Consider the following 27,014-nt stretch of genomic DNA (forward strand, 5'->3'; position numbering starts at 1 on the left):
CTGATCATCCTGCAAAGGTGTCCTGTAACAAGCTGACAGAGAACAGGAGCCAGCAGATCAGAGAAGCCTGAGTCTGGCGGGGAGAACTACAGGGGGCTGGGTGTTATGACTGTGGGAGGCTTGTGTGATGGGACTGTGGAAACACTGAGCCTATGTGGGAGGGCTCACAGTGTGGCTGGGACTTTGGGCAGTCACTGTGGGAGGCTCCACAAAACAGGGCTCCCTGATTTCCTGATTGCTGTGGAATCTGTGCTTATACCGAGCACTGCACAGATCCTCTATGCGGATCTTTTGGCAGTGCATGCGAATATTATACCCACTGGGGCTAGTGCCCAGGCACTGGTCTCCTTTGAGTAGAGGAGGTGAGCCGAGTCTACAGCAATGGAGCAGAACCAACCTCCCCTCTGATGTTTTTTTTAAACGAGATTTACCACACCCAACTTGGTGTCACCTTGGACACTCCATTCACCAGGGAGCACTGAACACACCCACTATACACCTCTAGGTATTCACTGAAAAAGTAGATACTCCACTAATCCACAAAGGCATAGTCCAAAGACAAGACCCGTCACAGTGAAAAAACAAAGAAACCAGTAAGTATCTCCAAAAATACTAAATAATAAAAAGCACCAATTCAAGAAACAAGAATAAAGAAGATAACATTATGTCCCCAAAAGAACACAACACTTCAATACTAAATTGTGAAGATGAAGAGATTGAAGAAATGCCAGAAATGGAATTCAAAAACTTGATCATAAGATTACTTACAAGTAATCAAAAGCAAATGCGGGAGGGAGTTCCAAGAAGGTGGTGTAGGGAGGGAGCTTACTTGGCCCAGAACAAGATAGCATAAAAAAAGTGGAGATAGTGTAGGCTCAGGGAAGAGTTAGGTGAAAAACGGCAGAGGAAGCTCTACTGAAATTAGAGGGACATGGTGGACCCACGTGGAGGGCATGGGCACCCATGGCTCGCGACTCCAACAACCGAGAGCCTACGCACCAGCGCTGGAAAGTGAGGTGAGACCAGACCGCAGAAGCCCAAGCCATTGGTGAAAAAGCAGCAGGAAGAGATTAGAGGGAACCAGGTTTGGAGACCTGTGGGGGAAACTGTACCAGCCAAACTAGAGGAGAAAAAATAAAGAAAAAGGAGGGACATGTTTCTCTCTCCCCAATCACTTTACAATGGCGTCCTGTAACAAGCTGATAGAGTGGGCACCATTTTGAACAAACGTAACAGCTGAGCCAGTTTGTGTCTATGCCTGGCAACCAGCTGAGTGGAGACTCCTGACTCTGGTGGGGAGAACCAACAGGGGGCTAGGAGCTTGTGACTAGGTGAAGCTTCTGAACCAGGACTGTGAAAAAAAATCCGAAGGTGCATGGGAGAACACATGGTGTGGCTGGGACTTTGAGCAGTCTCAGTGTGAGACGCCACAAGCTTGGGGGTTCCTAGTTACCTGGTGAGAAACATTGCTGGGGAATCTGAACTTACACTGAGGACTGCATAGATCCTTTCTGTGGTCCTTGGGACAGAGCAGACGACTATTATATTCACTGGGGCTAGCGCTCAGGCTCTGGTCTCCATTGAGGAGAGCTCAGCAGAGCAGAATATACCTCTCTTCTGATTGAAAAAAATAAAAGAGAAAGAAAATTTAGCACACCAAACCTGGATGTGTCACCTTAGGCACGCTCTTAATCCTGGAGAACTGAAAAGAGCTCTCTGGCCACACCCACTACAAGCCTCTAGAGATTCACTGGAAGCAGACATTTCATTTATCTATAGTCATAGTACAACGATAAAAGCCGCCATGAAGCAGCAGGAGGGGGAGAGGGAAGGGGAGGGGTAAGGAGAAAGGGGAGGAGGGGGAGAAGGAAGGGGAAGGGGAGGAGAGGGAAGGGGAAGAGGGAGAGGAGGGGGAGGAAGAAGAGGGGGAGGAGGGGGAGAGGAAGAAGAAAGGGAGGGGGAGGGCATGGGGAAGGGGAGAAGGTCTTCCATCTGCAGGTTCACTCCCTAGTTGGCTGCAATGGCTGGAGCTGTGCTGATCCGAGGCCAGGAGCCAGGATCTTTTTCCAGGTCTCCAAACAGGATTCAGGGGCCCAAGTACTTGGGCCATCTTCTACTGCTTTCCCAGACCATAGCAAAGAGCTAGATTGGAAGTGGAGCAGCCAGACTCAAAGCGGCACTTGTATGGGATGCTGGCATTGCAGGCGCAGCTTTACCCGCTATGTCACAGAACTGGTCTCTGAAATTAAGGTCTTAAAGAGGAATCAAAATGAAATGAAGAATTCAATAGAACAAATAAAAGTGCAGTGGAGGGCTTTAAAAACAGAATCAGTGAAGCAGAAGAGAGAATATTGGACTTCGAAGACAAAGCACAGGAAAGTATACAGTCAAATCAAAGACAAGAAGAGGAAATTAGAAAACTAAAAAACACTGTTGGGAATCTACAGGATACTATTAAAAAAAAAAAAAAACAACATATGGGCTCTAGGAGTTCCTTCCTCAAGGCATGGAGAGAGAGAAAGGATTAGAAGGCTTTTTTAGTGAATTAATAGCAGAAAACTTCCCAGGTTTGGAGAAAGAAAGGGACATCCAAGTACAAGAAGCACACAGAACTCCCAATAGACATTACCAGAAAAGATCCTCGTCACAACACAGTGTAATCAGACTCACCACAATAAAACATAAAGAAAAGATTCTAAAATGTGCACAAAAGTAATGCCAGATTACTTTCAGATGATCTCCAATTAGACTCACAGCAGACTTCTCATCAGAAACCCTACAAGCTAGGAGAGAATGGAGGATATAGTCCAAGTTTTATGAGAAAAATACTGTCACCCCACAATATTATAACCTGTAAAGCTCTCATTTGTGAATGGAGGTTAAATAAAGACCTTCCATAACAAACAGAAATTGAAAGAATTTTTCACCACCCGTCCAGCCCTGCAAAAGGTGCTTAAGGATGTTTTGCACACAGAAACATGGTATTCACTATGAAAGAAGGTAAAGGAAAAAAATCTGTCAGTAAAAGTACAAGAGAAATCCAAAGTAAAAAATAGGAATATTTTAAGAAAAATGGCAGAGCAAAGTCATTATTTATCAATAGTCACCTTGAATGTAAATGGCCTCAACTCCCCAGTTAAAAGACACAGACCAGTTGGATGGATTAAAAAACAAAACTCATCCATATGCTGCCTACAAGAAACACATCTCACCAACAAAGATGCACAGAGAATGAAAGTGAAAGGATGGAAAAAAGATATTCCATGCCAACAGAAACTAAAATAGAACTGGTGTAGCCATCTTAATATCAGAAAAAATAGACTTTAACACAAAAAATGTTAAAAAAACAAAGAAGGATACTACATAATAATTGAGGGATCAATTCAATAGGAAGTTGTAACTATTATAAATGGATATGCACCTAATTACAGGGCATCTGGCTATTTAAAAGAAATGTTAATGGATTTAAAAGGAGACTTAGATTCCAACACAATAGTAATGGAGGACTTCGATACTACACTTTTAGCAATGGACAGATCTACCAGACAGAAAATCAACAAAGAAACAGCATATGTAACTGACACTTTAAACCAAGTGGACCTAACAGATATCTACAGAACTTTTCATTCTACAGTTGCAGAATACTCATTCTTCTCAGCAGTGCATGGAACTTTCTCTAGGATTGACCATATGCTAGGCCATAAAGCAAGTCTCAGCAAATTCAAAAAAATCAAAATCATACAATGCATATTTTCTGACCACAATGGAATGAAGCTGGAAATTAGCAACTCAGGAAATTCTAGACAATATGTAAACACATGGAGACTGAACACCATGCTCCTGAATGAACAGTGGGTCATAGAAAGAATCAAAAGAGAAATCAAAAACTTTCTGGAAACAAATAAAGATGACAACACAACATATCAAAACTTGTGGCTTACAGCAAAAGAAGTGTTAAGAGGAAATTTTATAGCAATAGGTGCCCATATCAAGAAATTGGAAAGGCACCAAATAAATGAGCTATCAATGCATCTCAAAGATCTAGAAAAACAACAGCAAACCAAACCCAAAACTAATAGGAGAAAAGAAAATTAAAATTAGAGAAGAAATCAACAAAATTGAATCAAGAAAACATTACAAAAGATCAGCCAAACGAAGAGCTGGTTTTTTGAAAAAATAAACAAAATTGACACACCATTGGCCCAACTAACCAAAAAAAGGAGAGAGAAGACCCAAATCAAGAAAATTAGAGGTGAAAAAGGAAATATAATAACAGACTCCACAGAAATAAAAAGAATCATCAGAAATTACTACAAAGAGTTGTTTGCCAACAACTGCGAAATGAATAGATTCCTGGACACATACAACCTACATAAATTGAGTCATGAAGACATAGAAAACCTAAACAGACCCATAACCAAGATGGAAACTGAATCAGGAATAAAGACCCTCCCAACAAGAAAAGCCCAGGACCAGATGGATTCACTGCTAAATTTTTTTTTATCTGACAGGTAGAGATATAGACAGAGAGAGAGAGAGACAGAGAAGGGTCTTCCTTCTGTTGGTTTACCCTGAAATGGCTGCTACAGCTGGAACTACACCAACCTGAAGCCAGGAACCAGGTGCTTCCTCCTGGTCTCCCATGCAGGTGCAGGAGCACAAGCACTTGGGTCATCCTCCACTGCCTTCCTGGGCCACAGCAGAGAGCTGGACTGGAAGAGGAACAGCTGGGACTAGAACCCGGTGCCCATATGGGATGCCGGCGCTGCAGGCAGAGGATTAACCAAGTGAGCCATGGCACCAGCCCCTTCGCTGCTGAATTCTACCAGATATTTAAAAAAGAACTAACTCTAATTCTTCTTAATCTATTCAAAACAATTGAAAGAGAGGAAATCCTCCCAAATTCTTTCTAGAAAGCCAGCATCACCTTAATTCCTAAACCTGAGAAAGATGCAGCAGAGAAAGAGAACTACAGACCAATTTCCCTGATAAACATAGATGCAAAAATCCTCAATAAAATTCTGGCCAATAGAATCCAACAACACATCAGAAAGATCATCCACCCAGACTAAGTGGGATTTATTCCTGGTATGCAGGGATGGTTCAACATTCACAAATCAATCAATGTGATACACCACATTAACAAACTGCAGAAGAAAACCCCTATGATGCAGAGAAAGCATTTGATAAAATACAACACCCTTCTTGATGAAAACTCCAAGCAAATTGGGTATAGAAGAACATTCCTCAAAACAATCAAGGCAATTCATTACAGACCCATGGCCAGCATCATATTGAATGGTGAAAAGTTGGAAGCATTCCCGCTGAGATCCAGTACAAGATAGGAATGTCCACTCTCACTACTGCTTCTCAATATAGTACTGGAAGTTTTTGGCAGAGCTGTTAGGAAAGAAAAAGAAATCAAAGGGCTACAAATTGGGAAAGAAGAAGTCAAACTATCCCTATTTGCAGATGATATGCTTCTTTATATAGGGGATCAAAAGAACTCCACTAAGAGACTATTGGAACTCATAGAAGTGTTTGGTAAAGTAGCAGGATATAAAATCAATACACAAAAATCAACAGCCTTTGTATTCACAGACAATGCCATGGCAGAGAAAGAATTTCTAAGATCAATCCTATTCACAGTAGCTACAAAAAAAAATCAAATACCTTGGAATAAACTTAACCAAGGATGTCAAAGATCTCTATGATGAGAATTACAAAACATTAAAGAAAGAAATAGAAGAAGATACAAAAATGGAAAAATTTTCCATGTTCATGGATTGGAAGAATCAATATTATCAAAATATCCATTCTTCCAAAAGCAATTTACAGATTCAATGTAATACCAATCAAAATATCAAAGACATTTTTCTCAGGTCTGGATAAAATGATGCTGAAATTCATAAGGAGACACAGGAGACCTCAAATAGCTAAAGCAATCTTATACAACAAAAACAGAGCCAGAGGCATCACAATACCAGATTTCAAGACATACTACAGGGCAGTTGTTATCAAAACAGCATGGTACTGATACAGAAACAGATGGATAGACCAATGGAACAGAATAGAAACACCAAAAATCAATCCAAACATCTACAGAAACAGGAAAGTGAAGAGGCAACCGACAGAATGGGAGACATTATTGCAAACTATGCAAATGATGAAGGATTAACAACCAGAATCTACAAAGAGATAAAGAAACTCCACAACAACAAAACAAACAACCCATTTAAGAGATGGACCAAGGACCTCAATAGACATTTTTCAAGAGTAAATCCAATTGGCCAACAGATACATCAAAAAATGTTCAGGATCACTGGCTGTCAGGAAAATGCAAATCAAAACCACAATGAGGTGCCAGCGCTGCGGCTCACTAGGCTAATCCTCCACCTTGCGGCGCCGGCACACCGGGTTCTAGTCCTGGTCGGGGCGCCGGATTCTGTCCCGGTTGCCCCTCTTCCAGGCCAGCCCTCTGCTGTGGCCCGGGAGTGCAGTGGAGGATGGCCCAAGTGCTTGGGCCCTGCACCCCATGGGAGACCAGGATAAGTACCTGGCTCCTGCCATCGGCTGCGGTGCGCCGGCCGCAGCATGCCGTCCGCGGCGGCCATTGGAGGGTGAACCAATGGCAAAGGAAGACCTTTCTCTCTGTCTCTCTCTCTCTCACTATCCACTCTGCCTGTCAAAAAATAAAAAAATAAAAAAATAAAAAAAACACAATGAAGTTTCGCCTCACCCTGGTTAGAATGGCTTTCATACAGAAATCAACAAACAACAAATGATGGTGAGGATGTGGGGAAAAAGATAGACTAATTCACTGTTGGTGGGAATGCAAACTGGTAAAGCCACTATGGAAGACAGTTTGGAGAAACCTCAGAAATTTGCATATAGCCCTACTGTACGACCCAGCCATCCCACTCCTCAGAATTCACCCAAGGGAAATTAAATTGGCAAATAAAAGAGCTATCTGCACTTCCATGTTTATTGTAGCTCAATTCACAATAGCTAAGACATGGAATCAACCTAAATGCCTGTCAATGGAAGACTGCAGGAAGAACTTATGGGATATGTACTCTATGGAATACTACACAGTGGTAAAAAAAATTGAAATCTGGTAATCTACAACAAAATGGATTAATCTGGAAGACATCATACTGAGTGAAATAAGCCAGTCCCAAAGGGACAAATATCATATGTTCTCCCTGATCTGTGACAACTAAGCACTTAAAAGGAAACCTGTAGAAGTTAAACTGACACTATGAGTAGCAATGACTTGATCAGCCCTTAACCTGACTGTCGAGGAACAGCTTACTATTTTATTCTTTTTAATATTGCCTTTTTCTACTTAATATCATTGGTTGAACTCTTTACTTAACACAGAATTATTCTTAGGTGTTTAAATCCAATTGAAAATTGATCCTTTTAAAAAATAAGAGTGGGAATAAGAGAGGGAGGAGGTGTACAGTTCAGCACATGTTCCCACATACTTACACCTACGGGTAAAGCTAAAAATTTGCCATGGGACTCCAAATCCCATTAAGTTGGTAGGTACTAATACCATTGTACTAGTTAAAGTGATCATTTTAAGTGCATAACTGATCATAAAGATAGGAATAAGTGTCAAAGGGATCACTTTAATAAGACTAAGTGTCTGCCAATAACAATAAATATAATTACAAAGGAGAGAATGATCCAAGATGAGAAGCAGGCCATACAGATGACTCATAGAATCTGACATACGCTTCCCTAAACAGCACTCTGGCCTCAGAATCAGCTCTTAAGGCATTAGGATCTGCTAAAAAGCCCATGAGAGCATTTCAGGCATGGAAAGCCAAGACACTGTGGCAAAAAATATTCTACATGAAGGATCTCTGTGAGTGAGATCCCAGTGGAAAGAAGGGACCATCAAAGAGGGAAGTACCTTTCTCTGAATGGAGAGAACTTCCACTTTGATTATGGTGCTATCTAAATAATGTCAGAGTTTATGGACCCAAAAGGCTTCCATAGCCTTGGCAACTCATGACAAGAGCATCAGGTGATCACCGACGTCATAAATAAGAGTGTCAATTCCATCCTAGGCTCTAGCCCCCGCCACCATTGCTGGAAGTCAGGTGGCCACATGGCCCAACCACCGGTGTCAAGCTCCACCTTCATCCTAATGGGATTCGCTGCTCCTGCTTCCCTGCCTGCTCTCCGGCAAAGTTTTAAAAGGACCTGCTCCTGAACACATGTCTCTCTTCTCCTCTCTCTCTGTTCTCTCCTCACTCTTGGCTCCTCTCTCCTCTCCTCTCCTCTCCCCTTCTCGTCTCTCTTTGCTCTGCTCTCTCTCTCTTCTTGCTAGCTCCTCTCCTCTCTCTCTTTCTCTCTTACACTCTCCTCCTCTCTCTTTGCTTCTTTGCCCCTTCCCTCTGGTCTGCTGGGTTTTCCCCCAATAAACACTTTCCCTTAAAATAAATAAGAGTGTCAATTGTTAAATCAACAACAGGAGTCACTGTGCACTTGCTCCACATGTAGGACCTCTGTCCTTAATGAGTTGTACTAGAGAATTAATGGTAAAACCTGTCTTCAAACAGTAATTTATACTTTCTGTGTCCATGTATGTGTGCAAACTGTTGAAATCTTTACTTATAAAATTGATCTTCTGTATATAAAGATAATTAAAAATGAATTTTGGGGCCAGCGGTCTGGCACAGTGGGTTAACACCCTGGCCTGAAGCACCAGCATCCCATATGGGTGCCAGTTTGAGACCTGGATGCTCCACTTCTGATCCAGGTCTCTGCTAGGGCCTGGGAAACCAGTAGAAGATGGCCCAGGTCCTTGGGCCCCTGCACCTGCGTGAGAGACCCAGAAGAAGCTCTTGGCTCCTGCCTTTGGATCAGCGCAGCTCCAACCGTTGCGGCCATTTGGGGGGTGAACCGACGGAAGGAAGACCTTTCTCTCTCTCTCTCTCCCTCTCACTGTCTGTAACTCCACCTCTCAATAAATAAACAAAATCTTTTTTTAAAAAAAGAAAAGCTTCCTCATGGCAAAAGAAACAGGAAAGTGAAGAGGCAACTGACATAATGAGAGACATTATTTGCAAACTATGCAACTGATAAAGGATTAATAACCAGAATATATAGAGATCAAGAAACTCAACTACAACAAAACAAACAACCCAGTTAAGAAATGGGCAGAGGACTTAAACAGGTATTTTTCAAAAGAGGAAATCCAAATGGCCAACAGATACATCAAAAAATGCTCAGGATCACTAGGCATCAGGGAAATGTAAATCAAAACCACAATGAGGTTTCACCTCATCCCAGTTTGAATGGCTTTCATACAGAAATCAAGAAAGAACAAATGCTGGTGAGGATGTGGGGAAAAAGGTACCCTAATCCACTGTTAGTGGGAATGTAAACTAGTACAGCCACTATTGATGACAGTACGGAGATACCTCAGAAATCTGAATATAGATCTATATTTCATATGATCCAGCCATTCCACTCCTGGTAATTTACTCAAGGGAAATGAAATCAGCATGTCAAAGAGTTATCTGTACCCCCATGTTTATTGCAGCTCAGTTCACAATAACTAAGGTATGGAATTCACCCAAATGCCCCTCAACTGAAGACTGGATAAGAAATTATGAGAGGGGGGCCAGCACTGTGGTATAGCAGGTTAAAGCCCTGGCCTGAAGTGCCGGCATCCCATATGGGCGCTGGTTTTAGTCCTGGCTGCTCCTCTTCCCATCCAGCTCTCTGTTATGACCTGGGAAAGCAATAGAAGATGGCCCAAGTCTTTGGGCCCCTGCACCCATGTGGGAGACCTGGAGAAAGCTCCTGGCTTCAGATCGGCACAGCTCCAGCTGTTGTGGCCATCTGAGGAGTGAACTAGCGGATGGAAGACCTCTTTTCTGTCTCTACTTATCTCTGTAACTCTGTCTTTCAAATAAATCAAATAAATCTTTTTTTTTTTTTTTTTGACAGGCAGAGTGGATAGTGAGAGAGAGAGAGACAGAGAGAAAGGTCTTCCTTTGCCATTGGTTCACCCTCCAATGGCCGCCGCGGCCGGCGCGCTGCGGCCGGCGCACCGCGATGATCCGATGGCAGGAGCCAGGAGCCAGGTGCTTTTCCTGGTCTCCCATGGGGTGCAGGGCCCAAGCACCTGGGCCATCCTCCACTGCACTCCCGGGCCACAGCAGAGAGCTGGCCTGGAAGAGGGGCAACCGGGACAGAATCCGGCGCCCCGACCGGGACTAGAACCCGGTGTGCCGGCGCCGCTAGGCGAAGGATTAGCCTAGTGAGCCGCGGCGCCGGCTAAATCAAATAAATCTTTAAAAAATGGATGAAACTGGAAAACATCATACTTATTGCAGTAAGCCAGTCTCAAAAGGACAAATACCATATGTTCTCCCTGACCTGTGATAACTACTAGAGCACCTAAAAGGTAATCTATAGAATTGAAATTGACACTTTGGGAGCAATGACTTTGAACAGCCTCTATCTTGACTGCTGAGGAACTTTTTTTATACTATTTATTAAACTCTTATCATAGAGTTAGTTTTCGGTGTATAAAGTTAATTGAAAATAGATCTTAGTGAAAAATAAGAATGGGAATAGGAGAAGGAGGAGGAAGAGGGGTGGGAGTGTGGGTGGGAGGGTAGGTATGGTAGGTAAGGTTGTAATTATGAAATGTATGAAGTTTATATTCCTTAAATAAGAGTTTTCTCAGGAAAAAAACTTTCAAATAAATAAATCTTTTTAAAAAGAGAGGAAAAATAATAAAAAAGAAGTAAACATCACGAAAACACATGACACCACCAAATTCACTAACAGAGCAGACATCATCAGTATCCTGTCAACAAAATAACAGGTTTTAATTCTTATGTACCAATATTGTCCTTGAATGTAAATGGAGTAAATTCTCCAGGCACAAGACTTAAGTTGGCTGAACAGATTAAACACCAAGACACCCCCCCCCACATGCTATCTACAAGAAACTCACTTTACAAAGATACACAAAGATGGAATGTGAAAACTGTAAAAGGATATATGAGGAAAAGGGAAACCCAAAACAAACAAAAGTAGCTATCCTGGTATCAGATAAAACAGACTTTGAATAAAAACTGTAAAAAGAAATAAAGATGGACATTATATGTTGGTAAAAGGTTTGATTCAGCAAGAAGTATCATAAATATATATGCACCCAACACAAGACCACCAGGATACATACAGCAAATACTATTTGACCTAAAGAGATACTCAACACAATAATAGTAGGTAATTTCAACACCCCACTCTTATCAATTGACAGATCATCCAAACATAAAAGCAATAAAGTGTAAGAGTTGAAACATACTATGGAGCAAATGTACCTAACAGACATTTGTGGGATATTTCACCCAATAGCTACAGAACACACATTCTTATCATCACATCAAACATTTTCTAGGATAGACTATATATTAGGCCACAAATCAATTCTCAGTAAACTTAAAAAGATTGAAATCATATCATGTATCTTCTTAGACCATAACAGAATAAAACTAGAAATTTATAAAAACAGAACACTCATAAATACTTTGAAATTAACCAATATGTTACTGAATTATCAGTAGGTCACTGGAAAAATTAAAAAGTAAATGAAAAACTTTCTTGACATAAATTAAAATGAAAAGGCAACATATCAAAACCTGTGGAATATAGCAAAAGCAGTATTAAAATGGAGGTTTATGGCAATAAGAACTTACATTTAAAAATGAGAAGTGTCTCAAATTAAAGATCTAATGGCCGGCGCCACGGCTCACTAGGCTAATCCTCCGCCTAGCGGCGCCGGCACACCGGGTTCTAGTCCCGGTCGGGGCGCCGGATTCTGTCCCGGTTGCCCCTCTTCCAGGCCAGCCCTCTGCTGTGGCCAGGGAGTGCAGTGGAGGATGGCCCAAGTGCTTGGGCCCTGCACCCCATGGGAGACCAGGAAAAGCACCTGGCTCCTGGCTCCTGGCTCCTGCCATCGGATCAGCGCGGTGCACCGGCCACAGCGCACCGGCCACAGCGGCCATTGGAGGGTGAATCAACGGCAAAGGAAGACCTTTCTCTCTGTCTCTCTCTCTCACTGTCCACTCTGCCTGTCAAAAAAAAAAAAAAAAAAGATCTAATGATACATCTTGATGACTTAGAAAAACCAAACCCAAAATCAGCAGGAGGAGGGAAAAAATAAGGATCAGAGTATAAATAAATGAAATTGAAACTAAAAAAATATACAAAAGATCAACAAAGTGAAAAAGCTGGTTTTTTGAGAACAAAATAGATAAACCTCTATACAGACTAACACAGAAAAAAAGAAAGAAAATTCAAATAAATAAGAGATGAAAAAGGAGACATTAGGCCGGCGCCGCGGCTCACTAGGCTAATCCTCCGCCTAGCGGCGCCGGCACACCGGGTTCTAGTCCCGGTCGGGGCGCCGGATTCTGTCCCGGTTGCCCCTCTTCCAGGCCAGCCCTCTGCTGTGGCCAGGGAGTGCAGTGGAGGATGGCCCAGGTGCTTGGGCCCTGCACCCCATGGGAGACCAGGAAAAGCACCTGGCTCCTGGCTCCTGCCATCGGATCATCGCGGTGCGCCGGCCGCAGCCCGCCGGCCGCGGCGGCCATTGGAGGGTGAACCAACGGCAAAAGGAAGACCTTTCTCTCTGTCTCTCTCTCTCTCACTGTCCACTCTGCCTGTCAAAAAAAAAAAAAAAAAAAAGGGAGACATTACAACTGACACCACTGAAATACAATCAATGATAAGAAACTACTTCAAAAAACTATACACTAATAAACTGGAAAGCCTCAAAGATATATACAACCTATAAAGATCAAATCAAAAAGATACAGACCATCTAAACAGACTCATAACAAGCAATGAGATTGAAGCAGTAATGAAAAGTCTTTCATCAAAGGAAAGTCTGAGGACTAATGGCTTTACTACTAAACCCTATAAAGCATTCGAAGAAGAACTCCAACACTTTTCAAACTATTCCAAAATATTAAACAGGATGGAACTCTGTCAAACTTTTTTGTGAGGTTACTTTGATACCAAAACGAAAGACACAACTTGAAAAGAAAACTACAGACCCATATCCTTAACGAACATAAATGCAAAGATTCTCAACAAAATATTAGCAAACAAAAACCAAAATCATATCAAAAAGATCATAAATCATGATCAAGTGGGATTTATCCCAGAAATGCAAGGGCAGTTAAACATTTATAAGTCAATTAACGTCATAAATCACATCAACAAAATGAAGAACAAAAACCATATGGTCATCCAATAGATGCAGAGAAAGCATTTGGTAAGATTTGATACTCTTTCATGACAAAAACCCTTCACAAATTAGGTACAGAAGGAACATATCTCATATAAGACAAACCAACAGCCAATATCATACTGAATGGAGAAAAGCTGAAAGCATTTCTCCTCAGATCTGGAACAAGACAAGGATGTCCACTTTCATCACCCTTACTCAATACAGTACTAGATGTTTTAGCAAGGAAAATTAGGGAGGAGAAAGAAATATAAAGGGCATCAAATTTGCATAAGAGGAAGTCAAACTATCCATGTTTGCAGATGATGTGATGTTGTACATGGAAAATCCCAAACACTCCACCAAAAAGCTGTTAGAATTGATAGGCCAATTCAGTGAAATTGCAGGTTATGAAATAAACATAAATAAGATTTTTATATACACTAATGATGAACTGGCTCAAAGAGAAATTAAGAAATAATTCCTATTCATAATAGCCAACAAAAAAAAATCAAATATTTAGGAATGAATCTAGCCAAAGAAGTGAAGGATTTCTATAATGAAAATTAACAATACCAATGAAAGAAATCATCAAAGACACACAAAAAAATGAAGATATTCCTTGCTCATGAATTGGAAGAATCAATATCATTAAAATGTCTATACTACCTAAAGCAATCTACAGATTCAGTGCAACCCCTGTCAAAATACCAATGACATTATTTACAGATTTAGAAAAAATAGTCCTAAAATTCATATGGAATCACAAAGGACCCAAAAAGGTCGCCAAAGTGATCCTGAGCAAGAAAAATCATGTTAAAAGCAACGTAACACCTGACTTCAAAGCATACTACAAAGCTATATTACTGGGGCTGAAACTGTGGCATAGTAGGCTAAGCCTCTGCCTGCAGTGCTGGCATCCCATATGGACATGTCCAGGCTGCACCTCTTCTGATCCAGCTTTCTGCTATGGCCTGGGAAAGTAGTGGAAGATGGCCCAAGTGCTCGGGCCCCTGCACCCCTGTGGGACACCTAGAAGAAGCTCCTGGATCCTGGCTTTGGATTGGCTCAGCTCCAGCTATTGCAGCCATCTGGGGAGTGAACCAGTGGACGAAAGATCTCTCTATCTGTAACTCTACCTCTCAAATAAATAAATTTTTTTTAAAAAAGGCCCCATTCACATGACTTTTAAAAAAAGCTATAGTACTTAAAACAGCATGGTACTGGCAAAAAAACTGACACATAGATCAGTGGAATAGAATAGAGAGCCCAGAAATCAATCCACATCCATACAAATGATTTTTTATAAAAGTGCTCATGCCATACAGTAGAATAAGGATAATCTCTTCAACAAATGGTACTGGTAAAATGATGTATCTATATGTAGAATGAAATTAAATCTATACTTCTCATTGTATACAAAAATCAACTCAAGATGGATCAGTGTGGGGCTGGCGCCATGGCTCACTTGGTTAATCCTCTGCCTGTGGCGCCGGCATCCCATATGGGTGCCGAGTTCTAGTCCTGGCTGCTCCTCTTCCAGTTCAGCTCTCTGCTGTGGTCTTGGAGGGCAGTGGAGAATGGCCCAAGTGCTTGGGCCCCTGAACCTACATGGGAGACCAGAGGGAAGCACCTGGCTCCTGGCTTCAGATCAGTGCAGTTCTGGCCGTGGTGGCCATTTTGGGGGTGAACCAACGGAAAAAGGAAGACCTTTCTCTCTGTCTCTCTCTCACTGTCTATAACTCTACCTGTCAAATAATAATAATAATAAAAAGATGGATCAGTGACCTAAATTTAGTACATAAGATTGTAAAACTGAAGCCATCTTCCACTGCTTTTCCAGGCACATAACAGAAAGCTGGATTGAAAATGGAGCAGCCAGGACTCGAACGGGTGCCCAAATGGGATGCTGGTGTTATAGGTCGAGCTTAACCTGCTGAGCCACTGCACCAGCCCCACAGAGATTTCTTAAAAACTAGAAATAGTATAGAGTTGATCTTCTGTGTATAAAGATAATTAAAAATGAATCTTAATGAAGAATGAGATGCGAGAGGGAGTAAGAGGTGGGAAGGGACTGGGGATGGGAGGGCAGGTATGGGGGGAAGAACCGCTATATTCCAAAAAGCTATACCTATGAAATTTATATTTATTAAATAAAAACTTTCAAAAAAAGAATAAAAAAACTAGAAATAGGGGCTGGCGCTGTGACACAGTGGGTAAAGCTGATGCCTGTAGTGCCAGGCATCATATGGGTGCCGGTTCGAGTCCTGGCTGCCCCACTTCCAATCCAGCTCTCTGCTATGGCCGAGGAAGGCAGTGGAGGATGGCCCAAGGACTTGGGTCCCTGCACTAGCATGGGAGACCTGGAACAAGCTACAGGCTCCTAGCTCTGGATATGCCCAGCTCCAGCTATTGCGGCCATTGGGGAGTGAACCAGCGGATCAAAGACACTCTCTCTCTCTCAGCCTCTGCCTCTGCAACTCTGCCTTTCAAATAAATAAGTACATCTTAAAAAAAAAAAAACTTTTAAAAAACTAGATATAGACTTGCCGTATGATCCAGCAATTCTACTTCTGGGTAAATTCACGAAAGACATGAACATGTTGAATGTTTTATTAAAGATAGACCTGCACCACCATGTTTACACTAGCATTGTTTTTAACAGCCAAAATTTGGAATCAACCACTGTGTCCATTATCAGATGAATGGAGAAAGAAAATGTGGTATATATTGAAGTCAGTGCTGTGCTGTAGCATGTAAAAGCCCCTGCCTGCAGTGCCAGCATCCCATATGGGCGCCGGTTCTAGTCTCAGCTGCTCCACTTCTGATCCAGCTCTCTGCTATGGCCTGGGAAAGCAGTAGAAGATGGCACAAGTCCTTGGGCCCCTCCCACATGAGAGATCTGGAGGAAGTTCCAGGCTCCTGGTTTTGGATCAGCCTAGCTACGGCCATTATGGCCATTTGGTAAGTGAACCAGTGATGGATGACCTCTCTCTCTCTGCCTCTGCTTCTCTGTAACTCTGCCTTTCAAATAAATGGATAAAATATTTTTAAAAAAGAAAATGTGGTATACATACACAATGGAATATTTAGCTATAGAAATATAGAATGAAATTCTATTATTTGCATCAAAATGGATGCAACTGGAGGACATCATGTTGAGTGAGATAGGCTGGACACAAAGTTAAATACTGCATGTTGTCTCCCTTATATGTGGGAGCTAAATTCTTTTAAAAAATCAAAAACAAAGGAAGAAATAAAGAAATGCCTGGATATGCCAATATTGCTTCAAATGCTTTGTCAATCTTTGTTTTATTCCTTTGTCAGACCAATGGTTAAGAGTGTTATATCACTACACTTTTAATGATCTGTGATTACTTTAAAATTTACTGTATATGGGTAAAATGATCATTTTTCCATTCAATTATTGTTTATATCTGTTGCCTAAATTCTCACTAGTCTTTCTGCTTGTTAAGTTTCTTATTTGGTGAAGCATTAAGCTTTTTTTCCTGTAATGTATTTTTAAAATATGCTATCTCAAAATCTAAGAAAAAAAGAAAGAAGGGAGAGGAAGGGAGAGGAGTAGGAAGGAAAGGAATATAAATATATTCTTAGAATTCTATCTATGAACTATATTGAATTTATTAAAACTAAATTTTTTTAAAAAAATTTGCAAATGCTTTAAATGTTTATGGATATTACACACATTTAATTAAGAGAAAATGGAACAAGGTTTAATAAAACTACATGTTAATGCAAAAAAAGGGGAGTACTCATCTCAAAAAAATTCTAGTTCTATACAAGTTTTCTGTACTTTATTGAGTGATTTTCCTCAATTTAAAATAAATGGGAAAGAAAGCATGTGGCACAGTAACAGAAAGCTAGATCAGTGGACCAGAATACATAATCCAGAAATAGACTCGTGTGCTAAAGAGAGCTAGTTTCTAATAAAGGAGACATTTCTTCCATTTTGCCTCTGACTGCTGTCACGTGGGCCTGAGACCCCATGGGAACCACCTACAGGAGAGCAAGCAGGCGAAGGCTGGCAGAGAGAGGAAGCCAGGACCTGAGCCTCAAGGACCTCCATACACCACACCACACAAGCGAACCTCTCCGAAAGACGTGCTTCTGCATTTCTCGATATTTGAGATTAAAGAAAAATTACCCACTTTTAATTGGATTTTAAAATCATCTGAACTGATAGAATCAGACAGGAAACCATTGCAACAGTTCTTTTTATATATATATATATATATATATATATATATATATATATATAGCAGGCAGAGTTAGACAGTGAGAGAGAGAGAGAGACAGAGAGAAAGGTCTTCCTTCCATTGGTTCACCCCACAATGGCTGCTATGGCCGGCACGCTGTGCTGATCCAAAGCCAGGAGCCAGGTGCTTCCTCCTGGTCTCCCATGGGGTGCAGGGCCCAAGGACTTGGGCCATCCTCCACTGCCTTCCCGGGCCACAGCAGAGAGCTGGCCTGGAAGAGGAGCAACTGGGACAGAACTGGCACCCCAACCAGGACTAGAACCTGGGGTGCTGGTGCCGCAGGTGGAGGATTAGCCTGGTGAGCTGTGGTGCCGGCCGCAACAGTTCTTGCTGCTGAAGAGACTGCTACAGTGCAGCGGCTCCCAGGGAGCCAGACTGGCAGAACACAGGCTCACGGGGGCTGGCGTCTGGGACACGGGGCGTGGCTCACCTGTGCGGTCGATGTCCTTCCTCATGGGCAGTACAGTGTAGTCCGGCTGCTCCTCTGAGGTGTCAGACATCCACGGCTTGGGCTGTGGCACAGATGGGAGCTCTTTCCGGGGACTTGCCCTGCCTCCAGCCCAGTCCCCTGACCCTTGGCGGAGCTGAACCTGCTGTAGGTACGGGATCCGGAAAATCCTGTTTTGGTCCAGGCTTAACTTCTTCAGTCTTCAATTAAGGAAAGCGAATACAGAATCACAGCAGTAATGATACTTCAGGGATATTTACCAAGCAACTTTAGGGAAGGAACACAGAATCAGGCTTGTGTGGGCTTGTGCCAGTGACTGGCCCTGTGTGCCCCAATATCCCTGGCTCAAAAATGGAGATAACATTTAGCAATCTTCAAAGGTTTTTGTGAAGATTAAATGAGATCATATGTAAATGGCACGTGGTAGTACACTCAGTAAACAGTGGCTGAATCCAGAGTCAATTTTAGGGATCTCAAGCTTAATCATTTGCCAGCATTTTTTCTTCCCTTTTTCCCTTCAACCGAATTAGAAGTCAGCAGTCAAACTTCCCTTTCAGATTTGTTTTTCCCTGTCCCCGCCCTCAGGCCAGGGGTACCGTCTGGGGTGACAGCTCCCCGTTTGCCAGTTCTCACCAGTCACACGATCAGAAATGTCCTTCCTGATGCCCCACTTCTTTGGTCAGCTGAAGCTCAGAGTGGGGAGATGACTTAGCCCTGGCTACACAGTGGTATCCAAGCGGCAGAGCTGGGAGTTAAACCCCAGGCCCTTTGGCTTCCACTGCGGCACTCAGGGAGGGCCAGCAGAGAGATGTATGTGGCATTACCTCCTGAGCCCAGCCAGGCTGGCGAAGCAACTGGGGGTGGAGAGTTTGTTGTCATCCAGCATCAGGGTCTCCAGCGCTGGGAACCTCAGCAGGTACCTCTTTCTTGTCAGCGATGTCATGGATGCTTCCCTGTAAGTGCAAAAATTTGGGGTAATGAGCAAAGCAAGAGACAAGTTCCACCATCTCTGTGAAGAAATGGAAGGCAGGTAATCAGTCGGGAGAAGTTCCCACCAGCTGGCGAACTTCTCAAGTGCCCATCAGAGGTCCCTGTGGGGTAGACAGTAAGTGCAGTCCTTCCCCCACAGACTCCTGCCCCAAACCCCACTTGCACACACAGTCACGTATAGGGACAAAGGTCATGCACATCCCAGAGGCAGGGCAAGGCAGGGCAAGGCAGGGCACGGCAGAGCAGAGCAGGGCAGGGGGAGGGCACTAGGAATGTTCCTGGCAAACAGTGAGTGGGGCAAGGCTGTGCCTGGGGGGTACTGCATGGTTTGAGCTCAGGGAAGACTCCCAGGTATGCTATGTGACCCTGAGCACTGGAGGCCAGCTGACAATGCAGGCCACAGCTTTGCCACTGAATGCAGTGTGGTGGGCTGGGCTGAGTAACTGTCTGGCTGCGGGGGGGAGGGGGGTCTCCTCTCAAGTGCCTTCATAAAATGCACACGCCAGTGAGAAGCTGAGAAGTTTCTTCTTAAGCTCAAACTGAGCACACCCAGAAATATCTGAGAGCGAGAGTTAACTGGCCTGAATAATATGGATGGGTGGGAAGGGTTTCAGCTGCTACCCTTAATGTGACCTCAATTCTGTCTCCAGGTGGATGAGGCCTAGGTGATTCTATTTAAATGTAAAAAGCAGGTGACTCAAGCTCCCGGCAACTTGCCTGAAGTCTCATCATGGGAAAGTGGCAAGGCTCAAATCAGAAGCTCAGTCTGCTTGACTTTGGAGTCAAGTCTTTTCCACCTCTGCTCGCACCTCTGCGTCTCATCTTCCAGCTCCGTGAGGACTACTGGGTGGGGAGACGGCAGCCTCTGTCTAAGCTAGAGCGAACTTAACAAAGGTAGGCAGTGAGTTCAGGGCTTGACTGGAACTGCAGACCTGAGGTCAGGAGTAATCACAGGTAAACTTAGAGAGGGTACATGATGATCCACTTGGTTCATCGCACTCACAAATGTAACACACTAGGTACTAAGAATACAGGGAGAAAAATGGCACATCCCTCCCCTCAAGGAGCTTACAATCCTTGTGGCACAGGTGCACACACCACACACAGTGGGGCAAGCTTGAGGGAGAAAACACGTGAGTCCAACAGCAAGAGTGGAGAAAGAACTTGCTGTGCTCCCAACTACCACGAAACAGGAGGAGAAAAAAAAAGCATCTCCTTGGGGCTGGATGCGTCACATAATGAGAAGCTCTGGGCAGCCACATCTCCCGCCGTGGGACCTGGAGACACACACAGAGCCCACCTGTGAAGAAAGGCGTGGCGAGCCACAGAGAGGAGCAGATGAGAAAGCTGAGAGACACAGCTTCCAGGCTGCTCCTCAGTGCTCAGGACCTACATTCAGCATGTCCCTGAGGCACGGCTCTGAGATTCCTCATTGTGCTCATAATAAATCTGCCCCTCCCCAGCCCTACTTGCTTACTGTAACATGGACAGACTTCTGTAGATTATAACCAAGATGGTTAAGACTAAACAGACAGAATAGATAAGGCTTAAGAGCAAGTCGTGGCAGCAGTGTGCAAGAAAAGGCTTCAATGTCAAAGCCCAGACACTCAACGGAGAAGGAAGTGGTGAGTTCATGGAATCTCAAGGTTACAGGTGACTTTTTCCCCCTTCCTGGAAACATCAACTTTCACACACTGAATTTCTCTCTCTCTTTTTCACACACACACACACACACACACACACACACACGATGGCAGAATGATCTTGCATCCAATTTCTCTCTCTCTCTTTCACACACACACACACGATGGCAGAATGATCTTGCATCCATTGGTTCACTCCCCAAATGCCTGCAACCATGGGGGATGGGGCAGGCTGAAGCCAGAAACCAAGAACATAATCCAAGTCTCCCAGCATTGTGGCAGCATCCCATGTGGATACTGGTTGAAGTCCCAGCTGATCCACTTCTGATCCAGATCCCTGCCAATGCATCTGGGAAAGCAGCAGAGGATACCCCAAGTACTTGGGTTCCTGCACCTACGTCAGAGACCTAGATTTGGACAGGTGCAGCTCCAGCTATTGCAGCCATTTGGAGAGTGAAGGTCGATTTCTCTGTCTCTGTCTCTCTCTCCTCCCGCCCTCTCTAATTCTGCTTTTAAATAAATAAATAAATAAATCCATCCTTTTTTTATTTTTTTAGAAAAAAGCTCCACCCTAATCACAAGCTGGGCAAGTTTCATTTCGATCTCTAAAACAGATGTCTTAAAGTGGGAGGCAGACATCAGATGGGAGAGAACAGAAGCCAGGCTTCAGAGTTTCAGAGCAAAGCATCGGGCTCTCCTACGGGACCCACCCTGGTGGCAGAATCCAAGGCTTCCAGCTGTTCAAAGCGTTATCTCCTCACTTGGCAAGAGGAATTAAAACCACTTACACTCTGACAGATTTAACTTCATTAATTTAGACGCTTAACGGTACACCACGGGGTTGGATTTAGCAGTGGGAGTTCGTGTGCCATTTTACAAGCAGCACAGGAACAGGGATCAGGAGCTCTGAGCTCTGGCTTCTGTTGCTGCTGCTTTGCTGGCTGTGTGACTTTTGGTTGCTAGGGAGCATCTCTGGGACCAAATCTTCTATCTATTTAGTAAAAGAGGATTTTTTTTTTTTTTTTTACTTCACAGTGTAAGACTTTGGATGAGGCTAGGAATATTGACTTAAGATGGGCATTTTGTCTGGCAAAAGGACATGCTGTGAGATGCCCGCATTCTACATCAGAGTGCCTGTGTCTGGGTCCTGGCTCTGCTCCCAATTCCGTCTTCCTGCAGGTACACACTCTGGGAGGCAGCAGGTGGTGACTCAAGTGGTTGGGTCACTGCCACTCACATGGGAGACCAAGATGGAATTTTAAATTCTTGATGGATCACATTGCTTTTCATCTCCTCTGAGAATGCCACCAATATCCAGGCCTCCGATGTGGCAGGGACCCAAGGACCTGAGCCATCACTTGCTGCATCTCAGAGTGTGCATTAGCAAGAAGCTGGAGTCAGGAGCAGACCCAGGACCTCAAACCTAGGTGCTCTGAAAGGGGATGCAGCACCCCAAGTGGCATCGTAACTGCTGTGCCAAACACCTGCTTCTCCGTACTTTTGAATGGACCGCTTTTCTTTATGTATTTAATTCATCATTCTTGTTTTCAGTGGAAGGCCTTTTTACAGGAATAAAGGCAAGTCTCTAGCACCCTGTAATTCCATTTCCTTATGTATAAAGCAGAGACTAAACGTACTCCTCCTCCCACGTCGGAGAATCCATTGAAATCTTTGTGCTTTGAAAGCTGTAGGGCTCCAGACAAGTATCACCTTCATGGTTTTCTTAGTACCTATCTGCCCACACTTAGTAAGCTCTGTGAGTTCCTCTCCGGCAACCTCTTAAATGCTGATGCTCTCTAGTTGTCTACCCTCAACCCACTGTTTTTCTTACTCTTTAGACTCTTTCTTAGTGGTCTGATCCCTTCCCAAGTATTCTAGTTTTTTCTCTGCCTCAATTCTATCTTCTGAACTTTAAGCCCCAAACATATAATAAAATAGACACATTAAGCTACTGGCAAAATACCCACATTTCTTTACTGACCAACAAAGTGAGAGCTCTTCTAGGAGGAAGTGCCAATTGAAGCCCCAGGAACTTTTCTTCCTAGCTGAGAGTGTACTCCTGAGGTGACCGCAGAGATTACTGCCATCACTCAAGATTAGAAAGGTGGAGGGATAGCCAGAGCCGCTGCTCACTAGGCTTATCTTCCACCTGCAGCGCCAGTACACCGGGTTCTAGTCCTGGTCGGGGCGCCGGATTCTGTCCCAGTTGCCCCTCTTCCAGGCCATCTCTCTGCTGTGGCCCGGGAGTGCAGTGGAGGATGGCCCAGGTGCTTGGGCCCTGCACCCCATGGGAGACCAGGAGAAGCACCTGGCTCCTGGCTTCGGATCAGTGAGGTGTGCCAGCCGCAGCGGGCCAGCCACGGCGGCCATTGGAGGGTAAACCAATGGCAAAAGAAAGACCTTTCTCTCTGTCTCTCACCGACCACTCTGCCTGTCAAAAAATAAAAATAAAAAAAATATAAAAAATAAGAAAGGTGGAAGGATAATGACTTTTTTTTTTTTTTTTTTTTTTTTGGACAGGCAGAGTGTACAGTGAGAGAGAGAGACAGAGAGAAAGGTCTTCCTTGGCCATTGGTTCACCCCGCAATGGCCACCGTGGCCGGCGCACCGCACTGATCCGGAGCCAGGAGCCAGGTGCTTCTCCTGGTCTCCCATGGGGTGCAGGGCCCAAGGACCTGGGCCATCCTCCACTGTACTCCCGGGCCACAGCAGAGAGCTGGCCTGGAAGGGGGGCAACCGGGACAGAACCGGCGCCCCGACCGGGACTAGAACCCGGTGTGCCAGCGCCGCAGGTGGAGGATTAGCCTAGTGAGCTGCGGCGCCGGCCTGATAATGACTTCTGTGACATCCCTGCCTAGCATCGCTTGTTTGTTTGGCTTGTATGGAAGACAGATCTTGAAACATGACTGTAGATTATTTTAGGCTTAATCATTTGGTGACTCCCATTTCACCAGCTGTTCCAGGTGTGGAACCTTTTTACAATACAAAATCAACATAGCCCCTGGCACCAGGGATATAGCTAAGGACTTGGCAAAATTTTTTTTATCAGTTACGCACTTTCACCTGGCAAGGACAACAGTACACCTCAGTCCTCTTCCCTCAGGGTTAGCTCTACTCTTGAGCCCTCACATAAACTGTTAAATAAGATCCTGTTCTCACAGACCATCATGCTCATTGGACCTGGTGAGCAGGAAAAGTTGCTAACACCCCAGATGCTACTGTGAGATACTTGTGTGCAATAAGATGGAGATAAACCCCACACAAATTCAGGGTACTGCCATCTTAGTTAATTTTCTTGCTGTCCTGGTATCTGGAGCACACAAGAACAAACCTCTAACACAAAAGACAAACTCCTGCACCTTGCATTATCTGTAACTCCATCTTTCAAATAAATCTTGTTTAAAAAGACCTCGTTGCTTTGTGGGAATTAAAGTTTGAATGTAAAGATTATTTGCAGGGGCCAGTGTACGGCATAGCAGGGTTGAGTCTCTTCCTGTGACACCAGCATTCCATATGGGCACTGGTTCCACTTCTGATCCAGCTCCCTGCTAACAGGACCAGGAAAGCAGTAGAAGATGGCCCAAGTGCTTGGGCCTCTGCACACACATGGGAGACCTGGAAGAAGCTCGTGGTCCTGGCTTCAGCCTGATGCAGCCCCAGCCATTGCAGCCATTAGGGGAGTGAATCAGCAGATGGAAGATCTTTCTGTCTCTCCTCTCTGTAACTCTGCTTTTCAAGTAAATAAAAAATAAATCTTTAAGAAAGAAAAACATTATTTGACTATCCAACAGGGTGTCACGGTGTTTAAAGTGATCAACGTAAGGTTACAAATACTTTGAGGTGGACAAATGTAAACTAAAAGCCTTACAGAGGTACAATGTTGTATAAAAATAAAAACAGAAACCCTTCCAGAGTGAATGCTTAGCGCATCAGTTAAAGAAACAGGACCAGGGAGATGCTGGCTGAGGGTAAAGGAGCATTAAATTATTGACAGCAGAAGATTTCTAAGCACCCACTGGCCCCCTGACAGTTAAGCAAAAGTAACTAACTGTAGCCACTAGAGTCAGCCCCCCATTGATTTGACAAACCACAGATCAAAAACTACTGGGAAATCAAGTCAGACAGAGGTGTCTCTCATCTGCTGGTCAATCCCCTACATGCCTACAACAGGAGCCAGAACTCCATCCAGGTCTTCTATGTGGGTGGCAGTTACCCAAGTATTTGAGCCATTACTGCTGCCTCCCAGGGTGCACATTAGCAGGAAGCTGGAATCAGAAGTGGAGCCAGGACTTCAACCCAGCTACTCCCAGTGTTGAAGGTGGGTATTCTAAGTGATGTCTTAACCACCGCACCAAATACTCTCCTCCCTTTTTCCTTTTTAGAGGACAGTGAAAATGTCCTCAGTGTATGAGGAAATATTCTTTTGTTTAGGTGAGGCATGTTGTGGTTGCTAATGTCATTTGGAATTTAAACATGGAGAGGAGGAAGAGATTAGATGTTGGGGCTCTCAGGGTTGGATCACTGCCTATTTATTCTCGGCCTTCATACCTTCCTGGTATGCTATGTCCTGGAGGGCCTGGAGTCACTTCCAGAACTACACTTCCCAGAATGCCTTTCCAGCTGGCATCCAACTATCAAGGAAGGGATGAGTAAGAGCTGACAGCCAGAGGAGGGGGAGAAACAACTCTCTTGTCTGGTGTTAGTATTTCTGGTGGCAGCAACAGCAGCAGTGATGTAGCAACAATGGCAGTATTGACAGGAGACAGATCATTGTTGGGACATAGGTACATGGGAGTTTATTTTACTAGTGACTGTATTCTTACAGGTGCTTGAAATTCTCCATAACTAAATATCAACTATTCTCTCTCTCCATTGAGAATAAATAAATAAAGCCCATCTTTTGCAATACATCCAGGGGTTTTTGTATTCCTGATCTGGTTAATACAGCCTAGAAATGCAGTTGATACCAAGGGAAACAAAGGCATGTGGATGTGCATGTTAGGGCAAGTGAGAGAGAGAGAGAGAGAGAGAGAGAGAGAGCAAGTGAGCGCCACAGAGCTGCACTCATGACCAAGAAACAGTGCTAACACACAGAACCCTGATAACATCCTGGGTACTCGCACCCAGTTAAATGAATCTGCCAGATCCACCTTAGGACTCTTTAGACACATAAGCCAATACATTCTCTTTTGTTTAAGCTAGTTGAAACTGGATTTGTTTCATTTGCAAACAAAAGAACCCTAACTAATGAAATCCTGAATAATCACTAGTTTTATCGCAGTCCCCTTTAGCGACTAAGCCAAGCCTCCATTTTCACCAGAGAGCTCCATTACATTTTCCATGATTGCAATGAACATTATCACCATGACTTTCACCATCACCATCTCCAAGTTGGTTAACATTTACTGAATACCTACTGTGTGCGAAGTACTGGGTCATCATCTCAGTGCTCCAGATCAAAGATAAGTAAGACAGAGCCCCTGCCCTCACTGAACTCACAATATACTTGGAGGGGGGGAGGCTGGCGCTGTGGCACAGCAGATTAATGCCCTGGCCTGAAGTGCCAGCATCCCATAAGGGCGCTGGTTCTAGTCCCGGCTGCTCCTCTTCTGATACAGCTCTCTGCTGTGGCCTGGGAAAGCAGTAGAAGATGGCCCAAGTCCTTGGGCCCTTGCACCCATGTGGGAGACCCAGAAGAAGCTCCTGGCTTTGGATCGGCACAGCTCTGGCCGTCGCGACCATCTGGGGAGTGAACCAGCGGATGGAGGACCTCTATCTCTACCTCTCTAACTCTTTCAAATAAATAAAATAAGTCTTTAAAAAAAAACAATACACTTGGGATGGTTATATATACCACCCATCTATCTACCTATTATAAAGGTACACTTATATTTATGAGGCACATGTCACAATGGAACAAGCTAAGTACTAAACTTACTGGGAAAACATTACATTCAACTGAGGCTTAGAGAAAGCAGGAAGGGGCATGGGCTAAGGAAGTCAGAGAAAGCTTCTGGTAGGGAAAGGAGCAGAACTGGAGCTGGGCCTTGGTCTAGGTACAAAATCTAAATAGGAAGAGAATGTAGCGGTCATGACTGTGGTCTCTGAAGTCAGACAGACTTGGTTCTAACTCTGGCTCTGCCATTGACAAACTTTGTAACTCTGGGAAAGTTATTTAACCTGTTTGTGCCTCCATTTCCTCACAATCAAAATGGGCATAGTAAGAGGACACCTACCACTTAGAGCTGTTTTGAGGCTGACATGAGTTAACAGTGGTAGTGTGGAGGGCTGGGTCTGGTATGCAGTAAGCCCTAATTTGGATAGCTGTGATGAGAGATGAAGGAACAGTACCTCCTGGCCAGGAGGAAGGGCCTCAGAAAGGCACT

At 43.9% G+C, this 27,014-nt stretch overlaps 1 protein-coding gene across 14 annotated transcripts in view; it reads right to left on the bottom strand.

Moving 5' to 3' along the window:
* The window catches only part of XRRA1 (X-ray radiation resistance associated 1), a 93,187-nt gene that overhangs the window by 25,740 nt on the left and 40,433 nt on the right, over positions 1-27,014 (bottom strand). For 13 of the 14 annotated variants that reach the window (XM_089330919.1, XM_070075380.2, XM_008263961.5 and 10 more), the window contains 2 exons: positions 18,820-18,948; positions 17,978-18,195 (listed from right to left, as the gene is read on the bottom strand). In XM_089330919.1, the coding sequence (XP_089187045.1) occupies positions 17,978-18,195; positions 18,820-18,938 (337 nt within the window). In that variant the 5' untranslated portion in view covers positions 18,939-18,948. Of the gene's footprint in view, positions 1-17,977; positions 18,196-18,819; positions 18,949-27,014 lie in introns of those variants that run through there. The other variant, XM_051851028.3, reaches the window with a different exon arrangement.

Source organism: Oryctolagus cuniculus, chromosome 1 (assembly GCF_051225735.1).
Source record: "Oryctolagus cuniculus isolate XC-2025 breed Fujian yellow rabbit chromosome 1, ASM5122573v1, whole genome shotgun sequence".
NCBI lineage: Eukaryota > Metazoa > Chordata > Mammalia > Lagomorpha > Leporidae > Oryctolagus > Oryctolagus cuniculus.